This window comes from Debaryomyces hansenii (assembly GCF_000006445.2).
Source record: "Debaryomyces hansenii CBS767 chromosome G complete sequence".
In the NCBI taxonomy this organism is placed as follows: domain Eukaryota; kingdom Fungi; phylum Ascomycota; class Pichiomycetes; order Serinales; family Debaryomycetaceae; genus Debaryomyces; species Debaryomyces hansenii.
In genome coordinates, this window is record NC_006049.2 from 1,374,145 (window position 1) to 1,391,850 (window position 17,706).

A 17,706-nucleotide genomic window follows, 5' to 3' on the forward strand; every position below is an offset into this window, starting at 1 on the left:
TGTATATACTTATAATTTAGCACTTGATCTCGTATTTTCTCTATAATACTTGATATTAAAACCTGGCTCAAAGTAGCATTCTTCTACATCTTCATTATCGACGCCATTTTCATGAATGAGTACTGCAAAGTCAATATGTGGAGGATCTTCGTCTATAACAACCATGGGTGCATGCCAAATGCCTTGCCCGTAAGTAATAGATTGATTCCCTTTACAAATGAAAGCTCTAACACTACTGGGTTCTGGAAGGCTAGTAGGTAATGTATCCTTATCACTCTTTGCAACAATAACCAAATACGAATTTCTTGATAGTTCCAGACCCATAGGAATAAATGTTTGCGTGCTGAAAGGATGTCTTTCCAACACTTTGGCCTTGTATACAAGTTCATTTTTGGCTTCTGTTACAATTGAGTTTTTGGGAAAAGAGCACCTAAATATATTCCAATTTGCAGTGGCTTCTTTTCCACTTGGGCAGTCTTTAAAATTGTTAACAATTGGTGCAACCTTGTGAATCTTTACTGCTGTGCCATAATTCGCTGCAGTACTCGTCACACTCTTGATTTGATGATCTGCGCTAATGACTCCACCGTAAGGTGCAAATGCTTCTGGAGTTAATGGTTCCGCAATTACAGTCCCAATATTTGTCACATCAAATGTCTTTAAAGGCATCGTTTATAGTTGTACTATATTAATTATGTCGATCAATCCTTAGATAACGGTTATCTTTAAATGTTCGGTATGAAGTCACATGACTTTCAAAATGATCCAGTAACCCCGTAAGTTTACAGTTAGTTAATAAGTATGAATCAACTCATTTGACATTATTAAGCTTGAAATTTCTAAAACTTACATTGACAATAAGATGATGGTCATTTGAGGAAACCTAGTCATATATTGTTTCTGGGAACAAAATGTGATAAGTGTGACCCACTTTACTATGCACTGATGATAATAATAACAAACTTTTTAAACAGCGTTGCATAATATCACATCAGAAAATCAATGCCTAAGAGGCTTCTTGTTCAATAGCTACGACCTTTGTAGCTTGAATTGATTTTCTATATAGTATCTAGTCCCAAAAATCACGTGATACATGATCAAAAAAAAAAACATATTTACTTCGCTAGTGCCACCCTAAATATACTTTTTTAGCGTCTAATAAATTGCTTTGAACGAAATGAGTCAAAAAGGATTCAAGAACTTGGAAGGTGTCAATGACGACGTTTCCACACTAGTTGACGACAATGAACATGCTGATCTTCCGGCCACCGTAATGTATATGCCTGATGAGGGAACGTTTGGTAATGATTCAACTACTTTATTTGAAGGGCAAGGCGGACTGTCTTCAGGTATGCTATTCAACAATCAAAAGAGACAAGGTTTAAATGCGTCTATTCAGCAACTTAATTATAATGAAAATAAGATTGCTTTAGATAGGACGATAAATCAAACCGTTGAGTTGTTGTATGAGTTATCGAATGAAAATAAGGAACGTCCTATATTTTATCCGACCGATACTGAAGATGATTCAAGTCTATTATTGAATTCACCTAGGGCACATTTAGCTCTTGTTAGAAATAATCTGACTACATCTGCAAAGACTTTGAGTAAGGCTAAAATACCTAATAATGTTGAAGATGAAAAGGTACCTGAATTCAAAGTTTTGAAATTGAACGTTAAAATGGGTCATAATAATCAAAACAATGATAATTTGGTTAAAAATTTAGACAAGACTTCTCTTGCCACCTTGCTAGAACAAAAATTACACCAGCAAGTTAAATATTTGCTCAATTTAAAGGATAGGGTTGACGACACTTCATCCAAGGTTTTTGTTACAGGTGACTTAAATGCTGGTAAATCTACATTTTGCAATGCCTTATTGAGAAGGAAAATCTTACCGGAAGATCAACAGCCATGTACTTCAGTTTTTTGTGAAGTAATTGATGCAACAAAGGAAAATAAGGGTGTTGAAGAAGTTCATGCAGTTTGTATTGGACGTGATTATAACATTAGGGATGAATCATCTTATGAAATACATGCTTTAAATGAGTTGGAAGATTTAGTTTATGAATGTGATAAATATAAACTATTAAAGGTTTATGTTTTAGACAGTCGTTCATTAACCGAAAGTTTGTTACATAATGGTGTCATTGATATTAAGTTAATTGATGCTCCTGGTTTGAATATGGACCTGTATCAAACTACCCAAGTGTTCTCAAGACAAGAAGAGATTGATTTAGTTGTGTTTGTGGTTAATTCAGAGAACCATTTCACTCTATCAGCGAAGGAATTTATTGCTGCAGCGGCAGCCGAGAAGAGATATGTTTTTATTGTGGTTAACAAGTTTGATAATATTAATGATAAAAATAAGTGTATGTCTAAAATTTTGGAGCAAATTAAAAGCTTATCACCTGATACGTATAAGAATGCAAAAGAATTTGTCCATTTTGTCAGTTCTTCGGAAGCATTGAATAATTTCCCAGATGGTGGAGATGGAGATGGAGGAGATGGAGATGACGACAATAAAAATAATAACCATAACAATCCAGACTTTGATAATCTAGAAGCTTCATTAAGAAAGTTTATATTGGACAAAAGGGCAATATCGAAGCTATTACCAGCCAAAAGTTACTTAATAAATTTGCTAAATGATTTGCATTCCTTGTCAAAAATAAACGAAAAAATATATGTTCAAGAAAAGAAAGACAAGATAATTGAGTTGAATAATCAGATTGCCCCTAAATATGAAGAAATTTTACAACTGAGTGTTAAAATTAATGATTCAATCAATAGCTTGGTAGAAAGAACTTGCACAGAGATTTACGATTTTACGAAGAACGAAATTTTGACCACTGTTAATGAATTTGGTGACCATCAAGTTGTTCCATACGAAGGATTACAATACATATATGAATATGCAATGGAAACACAGAGGGTGATGATTGAAACAATACTTTCAGCAGTTAGTAATAGTGAAAGTCAAGCAAAGACTATTACTAGTACAAAAGTAGAGGAAATAATCAAATTCGGGAAGACAACCTTGGGGGATGAATTTTTGCATGATAAGGTTTTCAAACCTGATTTGATGTTTACCAGAAGACGTGATACGATTAAGAAAAATTTAAATGATCTGATTGAAATCAGTGATTTTTTTGATCCATCCTGGGAGTCCTGCTTAATGTGGTTAGGAATACCAAAAGAATTTGTTTCAAATACTAGACTGCAATTAAGTTTTTACAAATCATCGAATTTAATATCCAATTTACCTTCTTCTGCTATGTCATTGAAGAATCAATTACCCACGCAACTAACTTTGCACACATTATATTCTTCAACGAAGTTATTAACGACAGGTGCTTTAATTCGTAAATTATATTCTGTATCCCATTTAATTAAACCTTCGCTTTTGAAAAAATTTGCTGGACCGATATTATTGGGTATTACTGGTTTTACTGTTTATTACCTAGTAAATGATATTCCTAATGCTTTTCCAAGAAAACAAGCTCGGAAAATAAAAAAGCAAATTTTTGATATGGAATATCCTCATATCAATGCCGATAGAGTATCAAAAGAATGTAGACAAGTTCTTAATTATCCATCTAGGCAAGTTATGAATAATTTTCAAACTAGTATTGACAAAAGATTAGGTGAGAAGGAAAAATTGGAAAAGTGTATTAAGGATGCTGAACTAAGCTCCGGGTATTTTGAGAAGTTATTAGGTAAGATTGATTATCAAAAGCAGCTTGTTGATGAGATAGACCTAGAAAGTTTAAACACTGTTGATTAAAATTGTATTGTTCAATTTCTCACATATATATATATATAATATTTATATTCTTGTTTATAGTAATTAATGTCATGATAACGTTTAGCTAAATTAGGATGTAAGTGATCTTTGATTCAAAAGTTTGTTTCAAATCTATAAAATTGATATATCCTTTTACTAGTGTTTAGTACGTTGAAAATGTATCACGAATAAAGTCACACCAAGAATGGCGAAACATAGAAAAAAACTAAGTTTGAAAGCTCCTTTATAACAATCTGTTCCTCTATAACAAATTCCAGTTTTGGAATCTGTATTTCTATCGTATATAGTTCCAAAATATTTGTTTAATGCATATAATGTTATCATGGGACCAGTACAAATCAAGCCCCACGTAGTTGAAAATGCTTGAGTTCCAAATTCATCAGCAATTATTGCTGGATAATTACCAAAGATCAAACCATAACAGCCTCCTGTTAATATAGAAGTGAAGTGAATTAAACCCATTTTATTAGCATTTATAACTAAAATAAACTGACAAATTGCAAAAATTAATATTGTACCTGCAACAATCCATAGTCTTTGGATACGATAATTCTTGTAAATAAAATCGGATAAAAAGCCGGAGATTATTCTTCCAAAGAAAGACGAAGTTGAAATTAAGGACACTTGTAAAGCTTGAAGTGCTGCACTTGAATTTTGCCTCGAATTTGCAAACGGTGATTTGTTATCCATGGGGTTCAAAGCAGTCATGTTACTTGGTCTATAATTAATTTGAGCCTTGACGATGAAACCAACTGAATAAATATACATCTGTCCAATTCCACTAGTTATCGAAACAATAAGAAAATGATAAAGGAATACCTTATTAGTTAGCAAGTATTTGATATAGATTAAGGGATTCTTGGAATACCCGATAGGTACATTTGAAACCCAGACATCCTTATGTGGTATTGATGGATCCGAATTTTCTTGATGAATTGATTTGTTCAGACCTTGAATATCCGTAAGTGAGTTAGATACAAACGATGTAGTTGAAGAACTAGGGTTGTGTTCATCGATGCCACATATCGATGAGTTAGGAATAATCAGGCTATTACAATACAATTCTCCCATGGAATATTTATTTGTAGATCGTAACAGTTTCTTGATACTGTAATTGGTCTCGTACGGGTAAGCGTCTTTATTATTTTTTATTATAAGTCTGGTTTCTTCATCAGGCTCTGAATTGGCATTATTTATTATTTGGGAATCATTATCATATATCTTAACGAACCACGAACCAAAAAAAGTAATTGATCCACAAAAAAATGCTAAGAAGTGAAGAAAGTTACCTATATCTTGCTTGAATAAAGTTGCACTGATGGCAGAAAATACGGTAGCTGATAATCCGAACACACTTACTGGTATACAGCCAGCAATACCTTTGTGATCTGGAAAATTTGCTTGAACAGCTTTAATAGTGGAAAAGTAACTGATTATCGAGCCAAAGCTCATCAAAACCATAGATACACTAATTAGCCATAAATTAAATACCTTCTCTTCGTATATCTTGTATAGACCATAGTAACCGACTAGTATACTAACAGATCCTATACTGATTGCTATTGGAGGGCCATACTCATCAATTATTAATCCTCCTGGAATACCACCTAGTCCACAACCAATAGTTGACGCCAAAGAAATGGTTGCAGAATCAGACGTTGTTAACCCAACTCTCTTAATAAACTGAGGAGCATAAGTACCGTATAAATAAGGAGTTCCTGATGCTAATGAGACTAAAATCGAGGTTACTAATGAACACAACCTACGTGTATTATGACCCTCATTATTTCGACAATTTCGGACCATTATTAGGATGGATGCTCAAGTTAAAAATCCAATTGAACTCGAGTTTTATATTTATTCAGATTGAGTAGAGATAAGGAAAAATCCGCAACCAAATTATTTCAAAAATCCCGAGCATTCAAAATCTCAAGAAAAAATTATCAACGAAACTAGTATTAGGTTATTAAATTTGAATAACAAATTAAGAATGGGAAGACTTAATAACTCACAATTTTTAACGCAGTTGTCAGAGGTATTAACATCGAATAATGGGGAATCCTCTGTTTATGTAACGCAGAAACGGTTGACAACAACGTTACCGATAGATGAACCTACACCAAAAATAAACGATTTATCATCCAACGTAATCAAGGCTGATGCATTTGAAGAAAATACAGCAACTTATCCTGTCCTTATTAGAATTTCTATGAATTCAGGGAATAGTAAAAATACATCTCAATCAAAGCAGAAAACCAAATTATCTACAGTTGTTGAAACAGGTAATTTGGATCAATTTTGGAGTGATTATGTCCAAGTCATTAAGAATGGTTTTGTTGGGTTAAAGAAGAAAGATAAGAAAAAGAATAAGAAATCAGGTAAAGTTTCTAAATAGTTAAAATCTTGTACATTACGATTATTACGAAATAAATATAATAACTATAAATGTCGTATAGAGAGATTGTAATTATAGATCTTCCACTATTAATAACCCATTAGGATAAATATAATTTATATCTCTTATTTTCGGATGATTTTCTTCATCCAAATAATTGTTCAATTCTGTCCTCGGAGGTAACGGTGAAACTAACTTGAACTCATACTTTAGTTCAAAATCTTTAAATCTCTCAAAAGCTTCTTCGTCAGTTATAGAACTCTTTATATTACCATCTAAATAATCATCATTTTGTAACTCGACAAATATAAATATATCATCTATGAGGTTTTGAGATGGGAAATGGAATGTTATTCTCTCACCGTTCGTTAACTTGATCGCGATTTTTGCACTGTCTTCAAGATCATTTTCTTGCTTTAACTTATTGAAGTATAAACTTTTCCAATTCAAGTACTCTCTCTTTAACTCCTTATACAATTTTTCTTGTTTTTTCAATTGATCATTTTTCAAAGAGTTTTGATAATTGATATCTTGTTGTCGTAACAAAACTTGACTCATATATTTGTCTCTCAATTCAGTTCTCATTACTATCAATTCCTCATCAAATTTGCGTATCTTCCTTTTGAATTTGTCAATTACCGTTGCGCTTATGTTTATATCCTCATTAAGCCCTCCCTGAATTTTCAGAATCAAAGAAATTTTAGGGCTTGTCTTCACGGGCCCTTGTTGTGACATCGTTGTTGTTCTCGTAAGACATAATAAGCCAAGAAAAGGGAACTTTGTAACATTTAAACTATTGGCTAATTGATATGCTTCGGGGTTAGTTAAATCTCCACCCCAAATTAAAATATTTGGGTTAGAATTAAAAAGGGAAATAAAATCTGGATTTGTGATTACCTTATTGAATATGGTAGACGAATTTTCATTTTGTGAATTGGATAGATAGACAAACAAAAATTTTGCCCTATTAGTCGCCATATACAAGGCTTGCGTATAACTACCAACAAAGAATGGTGGCAATTGAGGATTTAAACCACTTTCCAAATGTCGTTGTTGTAAAGGGGATAAATTATCCTCAAGATCACGAATAAACTTGTTCACTTTATCTATAGGATCATTCAATCCAGTTTTGTTTATAGCTAGGTTAGCTGCTTTGCCTGAATTTGTCCTAGTATATTGGTCCCGAAAATATATTATGTTTATAAGCTTAGCCAATATTCTAAATGAAAGGACCAATATAATTATAATAGGCTTTATTATTAGAAAACTGATCCAGCTACTTAAATGTTTGAACACATGTTGTATGGAGTTTGAATTTATTGCATTTCTATTGTTGTGAAGAACTCGTTCCTCAGGGTAATTTCCAGGTAAAATATCACTATTAGCTTCAGATGAGTCCACAGAATTAGCTAAAGGCTGATAACTACCTTGTCCAAGCAAATGACGAATCCAGCTAGTAGATAAGCGGGACATTCTATAAATGTTGTTTGGTGATTTGTTGTACTATTGGAATAATATTTAAAACTAGTAAGCACAATGAAAGTGATACTATGCATGAAAAAGCATTTATATCCCAAATAATGAATACTTGGAAGCTTTAAGCTTGTAAATAATTGCCTGCGTAGCGTAATGGTTAACGCGTTTGACTTCTAATCAAAAGATTGCGGGTTCGACTCCCGCCGTGGGTTTGATTTATGCGGATTTAGCTCAGTTGGGAGAGCGTCAGACTGAAGTCAACTTTAGTCCAGTTAATCTGAAGGTCCTGTGTTCGATCCACAGAATTCGCATAATTTTTTGTATCTACTATGGTTTGAAAGGAAGAAAGAAATAATATTACAATGCATTAAAAATATGACTAAGCTTATATATGTTCGTCCATTCTCTGAAAATATCTCTTGCATTCTTCTGCCATGCCATTAGGTAAACTAAAAACTGGATTTATACCATTTGTATGAGAATCGTCTTCATTGATCTTTTCATGATCAATCAGATATGCAAATGCGTCAGATTCTGTCTTTTCAGTTGGGGAGAACAGAAAATGATGTTCAGTTATACTGAGACCACATATGGTATAATTTGTGTGATAGAAGTCAACTGATTTTCCGGGTTTATCTTTAAATCCACCAGTTTCAATATTTTGACAGCAGTTCAAAATGTAGCACTTTAATGCATCTCTGTCGAATATTGTTTTAGTATTGGTTATCAATTCAATCATAGGGTAGATAGCACCTATCCAAAAACTGTAGCACGCATCAACTAATTTATTCGTACGCCCCGATAGCCCACCTTCCAATTGGTATTGTCTCATTACACACCATCTTATTAACAAATGAACATCAATTTGGTTATTGATTTGTTGTAAGAAATCTCCATTCATAGGATTTAATAATAAAAAGTAACTGGCCATTCCGCAAAACGTATAGCCACCATGTGCTTCAGTATTTGGAACACCTGCAAAACCACCTTCAAAAGTCTGACACAGATTTAACCACTGCAAGGTACCTTCACACAAATCTGTGGTTAAAATGTTTAACAATGATGCAACAACTAGAACACAATAAGTTGATCTAGTATCACTTTCTCCATTTTGGTGCATTATAAAAGAACCATTTGGCATTTTCAAACTTAAAAACCATTTATACAAATTAGGTCTAATTTTATTCAATAGTTCATAATCCTCAACTAGGACAAGCGCCAAAATAGATGCATAAGTTGCAGCAGCATGCCCAATTTGATTGGCACCTCCAGCAATTCCACCTGAGCCTTCATCAATAACGTTCCGACAAATTTTGTTGGACACAAGATCACGAATCTTAGCATCTTTAAGTCTTCCATTAATAATGCTGTACGAGTTAATCAACCAAAATAATAACCAACCATGGTTTGCATCTAGAGATTTATAATAATATGGCAAAGGATCTGTTAATGATTTCATAATATACTTATTGTGCTCTGTAATGCAAAAAGGCCTGTTGTGAACTTCATTCGTGCTGGATTGAATCAAGCCCCTGTATATTGAGTTAATTGATAGCTGTACCTGGATTTGTGCTTCTGTAGTTACTGAAGGATATTCATCAGTAATCACTGGAGTTGTAGCTAACATCATATTTAAAAGAGGGTATATATTTGGCTTTTCAATATCCTCAAAATCGGAATCGGATTCATAGTCCGAATTTATAGTAGAAATCTTCTTCTTGCCTAGGAGTTCCAACAAATACGACAATTTCTCGCTATTTATATCATCTTTACCAGACATTTCCCGTCTCTTTTCATATTTTCATTAGATGTATCAGAATATTTCTTATTAAGATAGTTACAATAATCACGTGATACGACGATGCAACATTTACTGACTAGAATTTGTCGCTACTTGTAGTAATATGCTACTGAAAATTTAAACTAAACGTTAATACTATACAAGTATGTTATAGAGTAATATTATTGGAGGTTATGTATTTACAACTCTATTTCATTTCATAAATGAGGCCATTGTAGCTCAAATAAGGTTGCGTACAACATAGTTTAGAATGAATTCATAGCAAAAGATGAACTGGTCTAAATTCTGTACCATTGATATTCTTTGCGTTCTTTGGTATTGAACAGCTTTATATATTAAATCGTTGTCCATCCACGGATCTAGATCACCTCTCTTGAAATTATTGAAACAATCAAGTGCCATATCCAATGTGATAAAACACCCAGTTCTACCACATCCTGCCAGACAATGAACTAAAGCTTGTTCATTTAAATTTTCGGTTTTGATTATTTTTTTCTTATAGTCTATCAATTTTAGAATAGAATCAAATGAAGAAGGCACACCAAAATCAGGCCAGTCTTTATATTCTAAATGGTAAACAGATCTAACTTTATCATCTTTAGCAAGAGTTAATTTTCTGATGTTGAAATCTTGCTCAATAAGTTCATTGTTCGTAATTTTAATACCAGACCTTTTAAATTCCTGGTCGTCAAAGTATTTTCTATCCTGACCAACCAAGTTTGCTGGTAACTGGATATTTAGGCAAATTATTATATTAATTCGATTAGACCATATAGTTTTCCAAAAGTCTTCGTACGTAGCTTGCAATGGATTTTGCGTTGCAATGTATTTGAAGTTTGATATTTTAGGGAAACTAATATAATTGGCATTAAAATAGTCATCATAATCATCTAGTTTCAAAGGGTTTGGCGATTTGATCAACTTAACGCGAGAATGTTCATAAGGCCAAATATTATTATATCTATTCTTGAAACCGTATTCAATTCCCTTCGGAATTTTGTAATACGTATTGTCACATCCTGGACACAATGCACTGGGAGAACATATATTAGGAACATGATTATCGGGACAATGATTTGTAATTGCCGTTCTTAATCTAGCCTGCTCTGATTTTTCGATTTTGTTAAATTTGAAGTTTATAGTTTTTAGTATGTCTTTAGTATAACTCGACGAGTTTCTATTCTTTGTGAAAAATTGTAACCAAACCGGAAGCTTTTCAGATTCATGCTTTGAAATATCGGGAAGTCTGAAATTATAATGATAGCTGTCTAAATTGTCATTAATATCGTTATCATTATCATTATCATTATAATTTGAGTTATCTTCAGTGGCACTTATACTTAGCTTCGGTAAGTTATTCTTTTTGATGTTTGAAAGGAATTTTTGGTTTGGTGGGGTACATGAGGGTAATTGGAACCCTGACAAATTACTCAGCTGTTTGACATTCGGTGAAGCTGCATTAAAAGAGGTCGATGAAGCACTTTCCATGAAGCTTGCCAGCTTGCTCACATCTGTGAAACCTTTATTTAAGAAGTAAATATCAAAAGTTCTTGAACCGTCCTGGTTGTACCAGCGGAATTTCATACACGTTTTATATAACAGGAATGATGTGTGACTATCGCAGCTATCAGAATCATACACCAACACTTTCATTGGTGCACTGGAATTATTAGAAGTGATCTTCAGTAGAGTCAAATCCTTTAGATTCAAAGGCATGCTGGTGGAGTTCAACATTTGTGGGATATTGAAAGAATTTCTCTTAAGAAGCGTAGTTGGGACACACATATTAATTGCTCCTTTGATTCTCGATACGGAATACATATTGAATGGTCTAGTATCAAAAATTATCAACTCCTCCTCCTTTAACAACGACTCTAATTGATCCGGTTCCACTCGATGAATATCTTCCGGTAAATCTTCGAAATGCAGTTTATTTGTGGGTGAAATCGAAGGAACTCCTGTTGGCTTATAAGCAGATATCCATCGTGTCTGGTTGTTACCGTTCGGCAAGTCGAATTGCAGAATTCTACTACCCATATTTGTCGTATCTCTTTTCTCTTTATTTACAGTATTTCCTTTATTCTTTACGGAGGATGTGTCTGGTATAATGTTTATGGCCGAATTTTCATTCAGAAAGTAGCATGGCTGGTTGTTATTGGGACTGTTATCATTTGAATTGGATAAGAATGTAGTAGTCATAAGTATGTTTACACTCTACTAGAATGTAATCTCTATATTATTTATACCCCTTACACACTATATTGTATATGAATTTTATAATGTATATTTATAAGAAAACGATGTTAAATATTCGACTATGTTGCAATGTTTATGACCTTCTTTGGGGCGCTTCCAGAAATCAGCAATGATGTCATAATCCGCGAGATACATAATTCTAGACTTCATATGGAATCTAAAATTTATTCTGTGCACTAATCTGTCTGCGATTTCAAGCCATTTCAAAAATGGTACATATTATGGCACTATTTGGAAGATCATACCTTTTATAGAGACGGCTGGATTATAATAGTGGTAACGTATTCTAATATAAAAATTGTTAATATATACTACGGTAGGCTATCTTATAGATGTCATATTGAATGCAAAGCAAGCGAACACAACATCACTAACCATAACTTTTTTGTCTGGCAAGGTAGCTAAGATATCAAAATAGAAGTCATAGTAATTCATTTATGTACCTCCTGGTAAACTTTTGGAGTATATCCTATTGCTTGTTCCATACTTCCAGGAGACATAAAATATTCTCCAAAGGTGCAGTTACGTAACAAGCGATACTTGAGCATTACATAATCTAACTATAAATAGAATTCAAATAATTTAACTTTTCCATACAAATAAATTGGTCTAATTGTATATGAGGTCTATTGTGAAGTTTTAACGAAAGTGCTTTGTATAAACGTTAATATTACGCGAAACATCAATCATTATTCAACAATTGAACTATCTGGTGCTTAAAGTTAATTTCATTTTTGCATATATTTTGTACCCTAATAACGAACATAACCATCTTGATCAAGACTCTAAATTTCATTTTTGCATCACATGCAGAGAGGTTTGTGTTCTGAGTAAAGAAGTTATCTTTCGGAGATTGGGAAATTAGGCGAATGGTAGTTGAATCTAACAAAGATTCGGTATCATCCCGAGTGGAAGTCTCCTTCAGAATGGTTGTTGTGAGGAAGCTGTTTATCAGACGAAGACGATCGATTCTGTCGTTAGCGGAGTTATTTGACTTTTTGTACATAATTAGCTTTATTGTTAAGTCTTTTATGGTAGCTTGACACTTCGCAATATCTGCATCATATGTTTGGTTTTGTTCCATTAGTACGCTTTTTTGCTCTGATAATTCGTGCAATTTAGATTTGAGTCTAATGATTTCTTCATTTCTGTTTTGGCTTGAAGCCAGTCTTGAATCGATTTCGAGTTTGCGAAGATGTTTATTTTGGTCTCTTTCAATTTGTAATTGATGCTTATATTCGTGGCTGTGGTCAATCAATTGGCGATTTTCTTGTTGTAAAGTTTTGACTTTGTTTTGTAAGACTGATAGCATTTCATCTTTTTCATTGAGCTTATTCAATAATAAGTTTTCTTTCTTTTTCAATTCCAATTTATCGTATTGATCGTTGAGTTGGATTTCTTTCAATTTATCGCTAATCTTAGAATCATCATGTCTTATTGGTAGCTGATAGTCAGTGTTTTTTATCTCATTTATATTCTCTTTGAATTTGTTATAATACTCCCTATGTGCTCGTTTGATGTTCGATACACCATCCCCCTTATGTGCTTGATTAAACTCATCGTGTTGGTCATTTATAAATGCTCTTTTTATTTCCGGTTCATTCCTCGATGCGTTATTGGTTTCTGTAGGTGCTTTCAGTCGATTATTTGTAGATTTGATTGGGGCCATAACCTGCTTGAGTATATTTATTTCCGTATTATCTTCGTCGTTTATTAAATCATTTAAATGGTTTCTGAATACAGTATTCTTTTTTTTTAGCTGTTCAATCGTATCATCATATCTATTCATCTTATATGAAGCGTTCGTCTATGTTAATGATATAAATTTCGATACTTTGTACTCACTAGTTTTTTTTTTTGTTTACATGCGCGTAGATCAAAACAAACATCAGGATTATAATCACTAACACAATTTATCAACCACTATGGAATTATGATTAAACGAAAACCAATAGTAAGGAAACAGCCATTCATAAACAAAATAAAATCATTCCCTTTCGATTTCTTTCTATGGTTAAATGAAATAAGATTATCGATTGAATGGGATAATTATTGCGATTCAATTGCAATTCCTTTGAGTTGTTCTTTAACTTTAATATATTTGATATTGATTAGAATCACGGTGTATTATGATTTGTCCTACAATAAGAGAGAGAATCCTTTATTTCAAGCAGATTATTATAATTATGAAAAAATTCGATCTCGAGCTGTCAGTGGCGATCCAATCGAATTGAGTATTAATACGGAGGACTCTTGGTGGTATACTATTTTGAACTTTACTATCGCCTTTTTAGGTATCGTATCATTAAGTAATTTCATTTATGTTTTGTTCTCATTTAAGTACTATACACTATTATATTCCTCGATAACAGAAAAGCCGAAGAGTTTATCAGCAAGAAGATTGGTCCTTAAAAATGATATCAACGATTCAATTTTTGATAAAATTTACAAATTTTTCTACAGCCATACAAACCAGGCTATAGAACTTTGTTCGGATGACGAAAGCTTTTACGATGAAGACACTTTAAATGAGATCAACTTAATCGAAAAGGATATTTGGGAGTTAAAAGTGTGGAACCCTTCAAAGTTCTCGCTTTTCGTATTAACTAACTTTTCTCCAATTTTGCTATTCATAATAAAGTTAGTATCTAAAGAATTGCCCGTTTGGAAAATTTTGTTCATTGCTCTTATCTTTAACGGTAATTTTTATTTCATTATAACGCAACGATTCCTCGTCTTACTCCAAGATAAACAAATATTATATCAAGAGATGTTCCAAGAATATAACAATAAATTTGTTAAGCCGAAAACATCGGTTTTGAAAAAAGATGTGGTCGTTGATGCAACGTTTGGTCCCCATGCACCTTGTAATATGGTTGTACAGTCAGAGCAGAAGCCTCATTTACAAAATACTAGACTGAAAGTATTCATTACCCACAATATCCATGGGGAACCATTTAACAATATCACGATAGAAAAGAATAAGTCAATGTCTCCAGAAAGACAAGATCAGTTTCCAAGATCATTCAAGTACCAACAAGTAAAGAATAGTTATCGTGATTCGCCTGTTATGTCACGAAGTAGGAACGACTTATATCATCAGCTACGCCAACCAAATACAGATCTAACGTACGATGAATCGAGATATGAGAACGAGAAAATTGAACGGGAAAGGGAATTGTTTAGAAGGAATTCTTTCAGACAAACTCCAAAGAACGAGGCACTTTTTGATCGAATTGAAGACTACAGTGATAACGAGGACAAACCTTGGTATACTATATCGACGCCGTACTCTCGGAAAAAGACCAATATGGATAATTCATTTCATCGATCAACACCTATGCATGAGAGTACTTTTGCAAGAGGGTTGCAATCACCCATTGGTAAACTAAAAAATAATATGTCACTAAATAGAAAAACATTATCTCCATCGAGAAGTCTGTATGACAGGTCCATATCTCCTCAACGTAGGACCCCAGGAACAGCAACTTGGGATTCAAGATCTCCCAGTCCAAGAAGACTTTCCAGACCTTCAAGTCCGTCCAAACCAAAACCAAGGTGGCATTAATCAGTTTATTATACAAATGAATATACATTTATTTATATATACGTATTAATTATAATTCGTTGAAGCCAAAAAAGTATCTGAAAATTTTACCTACAAATCCTAAATTCTCTTCTTTCTTCTTATCCGCTTCTGACTTCGTTGGATCGGTTGAGTTAGGTTGTAAGAATAACCCAGAACCGTCTCTAATGTCTAGTCTAGTAATATACGATCCTTGGATATCGTTGGACTCTCCAGTGACCGTATTATCGCCCTTCTTCGATTTATCGAATGAGCTTAATTGATACTCAAATCCACCTCCAATATCTTCACCTTCTTCTAATTTCCTTTTCTGTAATTTTTCTATAGCGTCTTTACTAAATGGTATAACTCCAAGTAACACACCATTAAATACACATCCGTTTTCTTGCAACGCATCAATTGCTGACGCAGGATTATCAAAGGTGATCTTCACCCATGATCTTCCACTTAGAATGGGAACAATTTGATGCATTTTATTGGAGCCATTATTGGTTTGATAGTGCTTTAATAATGTATTCTTTTGCTTAGTGATTTCAAACTCTTCCAAAATACTTCCAAATTCTTGAAAATAGGAAATAACTTGATTCGCCATACTTTCGGGATATCCGAATATTAATATTGCAGACTCCCCATTTTGCAAAGGATTAGATTTAAGGTTCTCTTCATTAGTTTGTTCAGAATTGTTATTCAACGCATCATCTCTGTTAAATACGTTATTAAAATTTTTAGGATCCTTGTTGATAAAGGCATCCGCATGCTGGTTAGCTGGTTTGTTGAGAGAGATTAATACTTCGTCATTCAAGTCATAAATAGATCTCGACGGTGGTAAATCATCATCATTATTATACAAAGGAAAATCATCAGTTAATGTATCATTGAGAGTCTTCTCATACTTGCTTATATCCCCTACACTAGTATCATACAAGCTTCCAACACTATTGGTACGGTCTATTGTTCCGCTTGAAGTTAATGCTTTTCTTTGAGATGTTCCAAATGACAATAAGTTGAATTGACTGGAATTATTAGATCCTAATGCATCCTTTTTATCATCTGAGTCCTTCTTGGACGTTGAAGTGGAAGATATTTGAAACCCGGGTTTTCGTTTTGGTACCAAATGATTAGGAATGGTTCTTTTCTTAGGGTTCTGAAACCATGCGGGTTGGTTGTTGTTGTTGATGTTATTATTAGATGTTTGGTTGCTTATACTAGAAAGAGGCTGGCTAAAAAGATTACCAGCCGTTCCACTTGAAGTACTATTCTGGCCAAACAATGTCGACATTTCGTATGTAATTGATCAGTCTCGGAAACTGAAATAAAAGGCCCTTTTATCAAGCTAAGTTATTATTCAAAGTTTGATAAAAAAAATTGTCGTGCGTAAACGCCAATTATTTTAATCATCGCTATGACTTTTTTTTGAAATAGTATAATATTTAGGTTGATAATACTGGATAAGCCAAATATGATATTATCACCAGCAGAAAGATCTTACTTGTATGATTCTCTAACGCAGTCTACTCCTATTAGGCCAGATTCAAGATCGGATCATCAATTTCGTCCATTGGAAGCAAAAACTTCATTTTTACCTGCATCAAATGGATCTGCAAGAATAAGACTAATGGATGGAAGTGAATGTATTGTAAGCGTTAAATCCAAGGTAGTATTAATATCACAAGAAAATAATTTAATAGAATGTGATATAGATGTTGCAGGTCATAGAGATGATTCTAATTTCGTTACCAATTTAAACTTCAACTTGACAAATTTGTTAAGTAAGAACTTTCCATTTCAATATTTAAGATTGACATCCAAATATACTTTTAAGCTTTTCATAGATTGCATTGTGATAAGTCACTCATCTTATCCTTTAAGTTTGTTATCATTGACTTGCTATTTGGCATTGAAGACCACAAAATTACCGTTATTAGTCAGTGATGTGAATGACGAAGAGATCGAAGAACAGCCAACTTTTTCAGACGATTGGGATAATGCCCAATTATTATCCACAATGATTAAGGATGAGTCATTTAGTCCTCCTATATTCATTACTTTAGGTGTAATTGGTCAGAATTTAATTTTTGATCCAACGATAGAGGAAGAACAAGTACTTGAAAATGGTTTAATAGTCAGCTGGCATAACAATAAGGTTATTGCTCCAGTTAGCAATATGAATTTAGCGGCTAATTCTAATAATGCTAATTATAAGGGATTGAACAATAAGATAATCATTAGAGGTATATCTATGGTTAATAAATATTGTGGTGCTATTACACATGCGTTAGATACTTTAATAGAGCAGGATGACGAAAATGATGGAACAATTTTTTAAGTTATATGACATATATATTGTATTATAGATTTTGAGTAAAGTTTCACTTTGTATTTGC

At 33.2% G+C, this 17,706-nt stretch overlaps 11 protein-coding genes and 2 non-coding genes across 13 annotated transcripts; 6 read left to right on the forward strand and 7 right to left on the reverse strand. All coding sequences in view use genetic code 12, as the record gives it.

The window, feature by feature from the left end:
• Positions 1 to 9: 9 nt before the first annotated feature.
• DEHA2G16764g (DEHA2G16764p) lies at positions 10 to 669 on the reverse strand (the record flags this gene model as incomplete). The annotated part of the gene is made up of 1 exon (XM_462270.1): positions 10 to 669. One exon carries the CDS (start codon positions 667 to 669, stop codon positions 10 to 12), a length of 660 nt encoding a protein of 219 aa, XP_462270.2.
• Positions 670 to 1,177: 508 nt separating this feature from the next.
• DEHA2G16786g (DEHA2G16786p) lies at positions 1,178 to 3,787 on the forward strand (the record flags this gene model as incomplete). The annotated part of the gene is made up of 1 exon (XM_002770607.1): positions 1,178 to 3,787. The coding sequence occupies one exon, from the start codon at positions 1,178 to 1,180 to the stop codon at positions 3,785 to 3,787; it is 2,610 nt and encodes an 869-aa protein (XP_002770653.1).
• A 156-nt stretch (positions 3,788 to 3,943) lies between these two features.
• Positions 3,944 to 5,614, reverse strand: DEHA2G16808g (DEHA2G16808p; the record flags this gene model as incomplete). The annotated part of the gene is made up of 1 exon (XM_462271.1): positions 3,944 to 5,614. The coding sequence occupies one exon, from the start codon at positions 5,612 to 5,614 to the stop codon at positions 3,944 to 3,946; it is 1,671 nt and encodes a 556-aa protein (XP_462271.2).
• Positions 5,615 to 5,798: 184 nt separating this feature from the next.
• DEHA2G16830g (DEHA2G16830p) lies at positions 5,799 to 6,203 on the forward strand (the record flags this gene model as incomplete). Its single annotated transcript, XM_462272.1, has 1 exon — positions 5,799 to 6,203. One exon carries the CDS (start codon positions 5,799 to 5,801, stop codon positions 6,201 to 6,203), a length of 405 nt encoding a protein of 134 aa, XP_462272.1.
• A 72-nt stretch (positions 6,204 to 6,275) lies between these two features.
• Positions 6,276 to 7,676, reverse strand: DEHA2G16852g (DEHA2G16852p; the record flags this gene model as incomplete). Its single annotated transcript, XM_002770608.1, has 1 exon — positions 6,276 to 7,676. The coding sequence occupies one exon, from the start codon at positions 7,674 to 7,676 to the stop codon at positions 6,276 to 6,278; it is 1,401 nt and encodes a 466-aa protein (XP_002770654.1).
• A 142-nt stretch (positions 7,677 to 7,818) lies between these two features.
• Positions 7,819 to 7,891, forward strand: DEHA2G16874r. The gene has a single exon. It is a non-coding gene; the product is annotated as a tRNA-Arg (tRNA).
• An 8-nt stretch (positions 7,892 to 7,899) lies between these two features.
• Positions 7,900 to 7,990, forward strand: DEHA2G16896r. The gene is given in 2 exon segments: positions 7,900 to 7,937; positions 7,954 to 7,990. It is a non-coding gene; the product is annotated as a tRNA-Phe (tRNA).
• A 74-nt stretch (positions 7,991 to 8,064) lies between these two features.
• Positions 8,065 to 9,459, reverse strand: DEHA2G16918g (DEHA2G16918p; the record flags this gene model as incomplete). The annotated part of the gene is made up of 1 exon (XM_462274.1): positions 8,065 to 9,459. One exon carries the CDS (start codon positions 9,457 to 9,459, stop codon positions 8,065 to 8,067), a length of 1,395 nt encoding a protein of 464 aa, XP_462274.2.
• A 240-nt stretch (positions 9,460 to 9,699) lies between these two features.
• DEHA2G16940g (DEHA2G16940p) lies at positions 9,700 to 11,679 on the reverse strand (the record flags this gene model as incomplete). The annotated part of the gene is made up of 1 exon (XM_002770609.1): positions 9,700 to 11,679. One exon carries the CDS (start codon positions 11,677 to 11,679, stop codon positions 9,700 to 9,702), a length of 1,980 nt encoding a protein of 659 aa, XP_002770655.1.
• Positions 11,680 to 12,418: 739 nt separating this feature from the next.
• DEHA2G16962g (DEHA2G16962p) lies at positions 12,419 to 13,525 on the reverse strand (the record flags this gene model as incomplete). The annotated part of the gene is made up of 1 exon (XM_462276.1): positions 12,419 to 13,525. The coding sequence occupies one exon, from the start codon at positions 13,523 to 13,525 to the stop codon at positions 12,419 to 12,421; it is 1,107 nt and encodes a 368-aa protein (XP_462276.2).
• Positions 13,526 to 13,669: 144 nt separating this feature from the next.
• DEHA2G16984g (DEHA2G16984p) lies at positions 13,670 to 15,304 on the forward strand (the record flags this gene model as incomplete). The annotated part of the gene is made up of 1 exon (XM_462277.1): positions 13,670 to 15,304. One exon carries the CDS (start codon positions 13,670 to 13,672, stop codon positions 15,302 to 15,304), a length of 1,635 nt encoding a protein of 544 aa, XP_462277.2.
• Positions 15,305 to 15,353: 49 nt separating this feature from the next.
• On the reverse strand, positions 15,354 to 16,601 carry DEHA2G17006g (DEHA2G17006p; the record flags this gene model as incomplete). The annotated part of the gene is made up of 1 exon (XM_462278.1): positions 15,354 to 16,601. One exon carries the CDS (start codon positions 16,599 to 16,601, stop codon positions 15,354 to 15,356), a length of 1,248 nt encoding a protein of 415 aa, XP_462278.1.
• Positions 16,602 to 16,781: 180 nt separating this feature from the next.
• DEHA2G17028g (DEHA2G17028p) lies at positions 16,782 to 17,648 on the forward strand (the record flags this gene model as incomplete). Its single annotated transcript, XM_462279.1, has 1 exon — positions 16,782 to 17,648. One exon carries the CDS (start codon positions 16,782 to 16,784, stop codon positions 17,646 to 17,648), a length of 867 nt encoding a protein of 288 aa, XP_462279.1.
• Positions 17,649 to 17,706: the final 58 nt, after the last annotated feature.